Source organism: Nannospalax galili, unplaced genomic scaffold (assembly GCF_000622305.1).
Source record: "Nannospalax galili isolate Female #2095 unplaced genomic scaffold, S.galili_v1.0 scaffold471, whole genome shotgun sequence".
Classification (NCBI taxonomy): domain Eukaryota; kingdom Metazoa; phylum Chordata; class Mammalia; order Rodentia; family Spalacidae; genus Nannospalax; species Nannospalax galili.
The window spans coordinates 1,371,222-1,379,362 of NW_008330333.1; the positions used below are offsets into that span (position 1 = coordinate 1,371,222).

The 8,141-nt window shown below is 42.2% G+C and overlaps 1 protein-coding gene across 1 annotated transcript; it reads left to right on the forward strand.

Moving 5' to 3' along the window:
- Positions 1-5,811: 5,811 nt before the first annotated feature.
- On the forward strand, positions 5,812-6,753 carry LOC103744238 (olfactory receptor 1361-like). Its single transcript, XM_008845972.1, has one exon. The coding sequence runs from the start codon at positions 5,812-5,814 to the stop codon at positions 6,751-6,753; it is 942 nt and encodes a 313-aa protein (XP_008844194.1).
- Positions 6,754-8,141: the final 1,388 nt, after the last annotated feature.

An 8,141-nucleotide genomic window follows, 5' to 3' on the forward strand; every position in this document is an offset into this window, starting at 1 on the left:
GTGGCCCAATTCCAATGTGGGTCAGAAGTTTTCAGACTTTCTCCTTGGGTCTGGAATCTTCTAAGAATGATTTTGGCCTCATGAACTTGGGTGTTGGACTGACCTGAGACCCTGGCCGTGGCCGTGCCATGCAGAGATGCAAAGGCTGATGGGGTGGGAATAAGCCCCAAGATTTCCCAGGGATTGGATTGAGTAGCTGGGTTGTACTGGATGCAAAGGATCAGGTATAGGCAAGGTAAGCCTCATAGCCCCAGAAAGAGGCTGTCAACCCCAGAAAGAGGCTGGCGGGTGTTGCAGGACCAGGGGAGTAGAGAGATGAGGGTGGGGCCGGGTCCAGAGGCAGTACTCCTGGGGCCCAAGGAAGTCACGAAGCCGGTCGGGGTGAACAGGGTCAGGAATCAGCACTGGCTCCCCATGTGTCGGGGGCCCCAAGGCTAGGAATGGCACAGGGCCCAAGCTAGGAGTAGAGAACAGCGGGGGAGATGGAACTGTGAGTGCGGCTGGCGGAGTCAAGGCGTGGAGGGCTGCACGGTAGACTTACCCCAAGAGAGGCCTGAGGGCGGGCGGATTTTGTTTCTTAATCCATTCACTTATCCTGTGTCTTTGAACTGGGGAGTTCAGTCCATTGATTTTTAAAGTTATTATTAAAAGGTGTGTATTGGTTACCATCATTTTATTTGCTGTTTGTGTTCTCTAATTTTGTGTTTCCTCAAGTATACCTTTATTTATTTTCTTTCATTGCCCCTAGGTTATAGTTATTTCTCTCTCTGCTCTCTGTATTACTTCAAGTATTCCTTGAAGGGCTGGTTTTGTGGACATGTATTCTTTCAGGCTTTTTGTGTCATGGAATACTTTTCTTTCCCCCTCAACTATAATAGACATTTTTCTGGTTAAAGTACTATGGTCTGGCATCTATTGTCATGTAGAACTGGAAATACCTTTGACCAGACTCTTCCGGCTTTTATAGTTGGCATTGATAAGTCAGCTGTAATTCTGATGGGCTTTCCTTTGTGTGTGAGTTGTTTTTCTTTTGCTGCTTTGAGTATTCTCTCTTTGTTCTGTACTTTTAGTGGTTTTACTATGATATGCCATGGGGAGTTTCTTTTCTGATTCTGTCTATTTGGTGTTCTATGTGCTTCCTGTGTTTGTATGGGGATGTCTTTCCTTAATTTTGGGAAATTCTCTTCTACAATCTTCTAAGGTCTGGTCAACACCATTAACCTGAAATTCTTCTCCTTCCTCCATTCCTATGATCTGTAAGTTTGGTCTTTTCATGGTGTCCCACATCTCTTTCATATTCCATTTCTGTGTTTTTTTTTTAATTTTCCAAAATCTTTGCTTGAATGGTCCAATTCTTCAACTTTATCTTCCAGTGTTAGTATTCTATTTTCCATTTCATTCATTCCAGATGTAAGGCTTTTCCCTGTTGTTTCAAGTTGGCTTATTGAGTTTTGCATTTCCTTCTTCATTTCTGCCTGTTTTCTTCAATATTTCTATCTCTTTTGTGAATTCATTCAGAAGTTTACCCTGTCTTCTTTTAGCTCTTTGATTTGTTTGTGTGTTCTTTAAGTTTGTTGAATTCCTTTATCATGTTTATGATTATTCTTTTAAATTCAGTGTCCTGGGTAATCTCTAGTGGGTTCTCCTTATAGAACTCTTTTCTACAGGGATTGGTGGAGTTTGGTGGGGGCATAGTGTTTTGGCTTTCCATTTTATTATTCTCTCATTGTGATTTTGGCATGTGAATTTCTTTTGTTGTTTATGATTCTAATATGAAAATTAAGTTGAAGTATGCTTCTGTTTGTATTATCTGGGTGCCTAGATCCTTTCTTTGTTGGTTATGTAAAGCTGGTTGGTACAGGGTTCAGGTTCTCTCAGGTTTAATTTGGAGGGAACTGATGGCTTCAGATCAGCTATTCAGGAGTATCTACAGAAGCCCAATTCAGGTTCCAGTCAGGTACACTCAGGCTTCCTTCACAATGTGGAGGCAGGATCTGGGTGCTTTCAGGCAATCCACCCTCTCAGGTTGTCTGCTAGGATCTCAGCCTTAGCCTACCAAAGTCAGATCTTCCCTGGGGCCTTGGGAGGGGTCTCAAAAAATCCCAGGTAAGGGGATGGGTATAGGGCAATTAGGGGAAGCTCACCACCACGTGGAGGCAGAATCCGGGGGCTCTCAGGCAGTCCCCTGCTTTCTCAGGCCATCTGGCAGAGGGAGGCCAGAGGGATGCCAGAACTTGGCACTCTTTGGCAGTCTGCTGACACTGATGGAAGTCTAAAATCACCCTCTCAGGCTGTCTGCTAGGATCTTAGCCTTAGCCTACCAAAGTCAGATCTGCCCTGGGACCTTGGGAGGGGTCTCACAAAACCCCAGGTAGGGGGATGGGTATGGCACAATTAGGGGAAACTCACCCCCACATGTAGGCAGGATCCGGGGATTCTCAGGCATTCACCCACATTCTCAGCCCATCTGTCAGAGAGAGGCCAGAGAGATTCCAGAGCTTGGCACTCTCTGGCAGTATGCTGAGATCAGAGCTGCTACACTGAATGCAATTCTTAAGTAATGGCCAATTATGGATTTCTCCATCTCTCCCTTCACTAACTGTATTTTACATCAAATGTTTTAAGGGTCAGCCCCAACTCTAATTCTACACATTCCATTCTGTACTCCCAGTCTCCTGTCTGGAAATGTGTCATAAACCCTATGCAGTAAATGACCAGATATGGGATGAAAAGGGACATTCACCCAGGTAGTAAGTACTGTGCTCTCCCAAGTTTCTGTGTTAAGAGAGTAAGAAGAATAATCTTAATAACTGACTCTTCAAACCTATAGACTTCGATTCCCTAGATGATGAAACCTTAGGGAATTATCTCTGGGATTTGTCTCCACCCAGGTTGCTTTATCCCCAAGTTCTGACCCAGGGTTTAGATGATAAACATTGTCACCATTGTTGGTTCACAAGATCAGGAAATAGGTGGGACAATTACTTTCTGCCAGTCTTTAATGAGACACCAGGGAGCCTAGTCTCTGTGGGAGCAGATGCTGCTGCAAATACCTGTCTGAGTCGCCAAGATTTCTCTGCTGTACAGAAGGCCAAGGCTGTGATCATCCATTTTTCATGTACTCAGAACCTGCTGAGTATTCTGAGATGTCCCAATCCTTAGAATAGAGAATATCACTGACCAGAAGCTCAAAGGTATCGAACATAAGACAATAGCAACACTGATCTGTCCAAGTACTATTCTAAGAGTAGAGATGCCAATTACTTTACTAACAAGTGATGTTTACTCTTCCATATTGAAGTTGCAATAGCAAGAGTTGTGAGTCCATGAAGTGGAGCTTGAATTCAACACAATAGCTATTTCTCTTTAATTTTTTTGAAATTTTATTTGTTTACTTATTGTGTGTATGTATCTGTGTATACATGTGCAGTGTGTGTGGAGTTCAGATGACTACATTCAGAGGAAGTCCTTCTTTCCTTCTACCATGTGGATCCTGGGGATTGAGCTCAGGTCTTCAGACTTCTTGGCAACCGTGTTTCCATGATGTTGAGCCATCTCATCAGCCCCACCTGTTCCTTTTGTTCCTATGAGCTGCATAGAAGTTGGAGAAAGACTGGAAAAGTTAACAGAGATTTATATAATTGCAGGGAAGGGAAATCTCTGCATATGCATTTGAAATTTTATTATTATTGTTATTGTGAGTTTGTGTGCGTGTATGTATGAGTACACACATGTCTATGTCACAATGTACATGCGGAGATTAGAGGACAACTCTGTGGAGCTGATAACTCTCTCTTTACCCTTGTGTAGGTACTGGGGATAAAACTCAGGTTGTTAGGATTGTGCGACAAGTAACTTTACCTGCCCAGCCTTACTCCCAACCCATGGGTGCATGTTTTTTATGCTATATTCAATCAACTAGAGCAGAGAATCCAGTGGGACCAGAGGCATATAGGACTGAATGAGAAGCTGTGAGTGTGGGAATTATGGGTAGATGCCAATATAACAACTTTAATGGGCTTTTCAGAACATGACTGTGTCTATAGCAAGATTTGCTCCATTAAATCTTCAGTTTCTACATTGTTGTTTGGTTTGGTTGATTGGTTGGTTGTGTGTGTGTGTGTGTGTGTGTGTGTGTGTGTGTGTATGTGTGTGTGTTAAAATAATTTATTGGGAATGTCATACAGCATATAAGGTGTTTTGATCAAATCCATGCCCACTACCTCCCCTCCAACTACTCCCATATCTCTCCATCCCTTTTTTCTGATAACTTCATTTACTTTTTCTTCTTTATGATACTCTAACATTCCCCTCTCTGAAGAGGTAACCATAAAATCTTTTAAGGATTAGATAAGAGCTCCCAAATACTTTTGACATTTTTGGCCCTTGGAACAGAGTATGTTGCTAAGAGGCCCAAGGATATTTTGACTTTTAGTCAAGAAACTGGCTACTTTTCTTTGGAGTCTTTTTGCACTAAATGACTAGCCAATTCCTACCTCCTATTCTTATCACACCATCCTCTGAAGAGGTTATCCAACTTGCATATAGGGAATCGGGATGCAGCCCACTCTGGCTTCTTCCATGCTGAACAGGAACACAGGGTGAGGCAATTGGGGTACTCCTTCAGTGGGTCTAGCTAAAAGACTCCCAGATTACATAACTCTTGTCTGAAGGGGGAAAAGAAAGTCCTTGAATGGTGGGTGATTAGGAGATGTGAAGAAGTAAAGGCAAGGGTAATTAGCATTACAAGTTCTAGCCAGAGAACTAGAAAAAGTCAGAACAGAGCAAATTTCAAATGTTCATATGAGAGTCCATTGGAATTTCTTGACAAGGGCTTCCAAAAGCATCCCTCAGTTGGGTTCCTCCTCATTTTTCTTTTGTCTGCCAAAGCTGGACTTGAAAGTGATGGATTCAGGATTTGTTTTCAGGCATTTTGATAGCTGTTTGAGTCATCAGAATCAGTGTCAGTTCCCTCTCAAAGGCTTCTAGATAGGGGGAGAAAACAAATTTGACCATCATTTTAGAATAGCTGGTTATTTCCTTTAGCTACAGGTGGGCACTGCAGTATTGCAGACCAAGATATGAAGTCTTACATCTGAGCAGCACTTTCTGATTCAGAACACAATCATCAATGAGAAAGAATTGTCTAAATAACTTTTTATATGGACTTAAGCCTAATGTCTGAGAAGTGTAACTCCTTGAACTCTTAAAGAAATACACTGATGATTTTACTCTTTGGTTATACTTTCCTTTGGGGTGTTTAAGGCCATACAGTTGGCCCAAATAAATAATTTATATTTACACTTAAGGTCATTTGAGGATCTGTTCCTCAGGGGTCACATGGGCTTGAGAGAAGCCCCTGGCTCCTTTCTTTTACCAGTTCCATCTATATGAAGATAACTCAAAGGTCCTGCTCCACCATGGCTGGCATCACTCGGAAGCATGGAGGAAATGTTTTCTCTGAGTTGACCCTCCTCTTTGTAGACTGGACACTGGTTCAAGTACATCTGGTGGGGTCTCCATTTCCTCCCTGAACAAGAGGACAGGACATTTTGACAGATGTTCCATAGTCCCCTGGAACTTAGTCGACTTTGGAGGGTAAGGGGCGTGTGTATGTGTGTGTTTTGAGACAGGGTCTCACTATGTAGTCCTAGCAGGACTGGAACTTGTTATCTAGACCAGGCTGACCTTGAACTCACAGAGATCCACCTGCCTTAGCATCCCCAGTGCTGGGATTAAAGATGTATTCCATCATGCTTGGGGATGCCTACATTTCTGACCTCTGTCTTTTCTGTCACTGAGCTCAGACCTATGAGAGGCACCAACCAGACAAGCGTCTCTGAGTTCCTCCTCCTGGGACTCTCCAGGCAGCCCCAGCAGCAGCAGCCCCTCTTCCTGCTTTTCCTCATCATGTACCTGGCCACCATCCTGGGAAACCTGCTCATCATCCTGGCCATTGGCACTGACTCCCGTCTGCACACCCCCATGTACTTCTTCCTCTGCAACCTGTCCTTTGTGGATGTCTGCTTCTCCTCCACCACTGTCCCCAAGGTGCTGGCCATTCACGTACTTGGGAGTCAGGCCATCTCCTTCTCAGGGTGTCTCACACAGCTGTACTTTCTCTGTGTGTTTGCTGACATGGACAATTTCCTCCTGGCCGTGATGGCCTATGACCGCTTTGTGGCCATATGCCACCCCTTACACTACACAACAAAGATGACTCGCCAACTCTGTGTTCTCCTCGTTGTTGGGTCATGGATTGTTGCCAACCTGAATGGTCTGTTGCACACCCTGCTGATGGCTAGACTCTCATTCTGTGCAGACAACATTATCCCTCACTTTTTCTGTGAAGTGACCCCCCTCCTGAAACTCTCCTGCTCAGACACACATCTTAATGAGCTGATGCTTCTTTATGTAGCAGGGCTAATAATGATAGCCCCATTTCTTTGCATCCTGGTGTCATATATTCTTATTGCTTGTGCTATCCTGAGAGTTTCATCCACAAGTGGAAAATGGAAAGCCTTCTCCACCTGCAGCTCCCACCTGGCTGTGGTCTGCCTCTTCTATGGCACCATCATATCTCTGTATTTCAACCCCTCATCTTCTCACTCCTCTGGGAAGGACATGGCAGCTGCTGTGATGTACACAGTGGTGACCCCCATGCTCAACCCTTTCATCTACAGCCTGAGGAACAGGGACATGAAAGGGGCTCTAAGGAAAGTGGTTGCCATGAAATTTGCAACTACTCAGTAAGATAAGAAAATAATAGTGATGTGACCCATAGAAATAGTGACCCGTGTGACCCCTGAGGAACAGATCCTCAAATGACCTTAAGAGTAAAAATAAATTGGTTTATCTGGGCCAACTCTATGGCCTTAAACACCCAAAAGGAAAGTATAACCAAAGATTAAAGGGGCCAATATAATTTTTAGGGGTCCATATGTATAGCTAAAGGCTACATAACAAGTACCAATGCCAGATAGGAGATACCTTCTTTTGAGTTGTTGGCCAGGGTGGCCCAAGGGACTCCTAGATAGTAACCCAGCATAGAACTGGGACAATGAACAGCAAATCCCAATCTTATCTAAAGGAATATTGACAAGTGATTTCTGCTAGACGACGAACAGCTGACCTTCCTAAAACAAAGACCTCTAGACAGGCTGACTAGATTCACCAGATGGACAAGTAGTGGGAATGGCTGGGGTGGCTGACAATGCAATGGACAGTAGCAGGGATAACAAAGTATAAGGGTTCTAGTAGGGGGAGGAAGGCTATGGGAGAGTGCCATCTGGTAAGTGGGTGTACAGTTGAATAAGATGGTTTGGGATGTTCTGTGTGATATACACACACACAAAAATCAACAAATTAAAAAATGTATTTGAGGAGAAAGCATAAAGTTTTACATCATGTTAATTAGTAGAGGTGATAAACATTACCACTGAAATCTACCCAATGACTTTATAGACATATGCAGGTGCTAAGGATCTGAGTGCAACCGATTATGACTAGTAATAATCAGATACATACAATTTAGAGACTCATACACCAACATCTCGGTGTTAGTAGCAAAAACAATGAGTCTTTCTGTAATAAAAAGTTTATTTTAAAATGAAATGTAGATCTTTTTTAAAGGTTAAAAACTCATTCAATTTTATGTCTTATAGGGCTTATACTGAGTTCAATATTGTATAACTGTATTAATTCAACAGCAAACCTAAAAATTTTATAGCCACTTTTGAAAGAGCTGTATCTTTGCTCTGGAAACTGTTATTGAGCATATTAAAGCTGTAATGATTTACTTCTTCTAAAAAAATAATAATATTTTTAAAATGTAGGAAACAGCATATTTTAAAATGAAATGTAGATCTTTTTTAAAGGTTAAAAACTCATTCAATTTTATGTCTTATAGGGCTTATACTGAGTTCAATATTGTATAACTGTATTAATTCAACAGCAAACCTAAAAATTTTATAGCCACTTTTGAAAGAGCTGTATCTTTGCTCTGGAAACTGTTATTGAGCATATTAAAGCTGTAATGAAATGCTTCTTCTAATCATGTCATTATTAAATTTAAAAAAAAATTTAAAAATAGTAATTCTTCAAAGCACAAAAATTTGCTCCTTAATAATTAGTAGATGTGA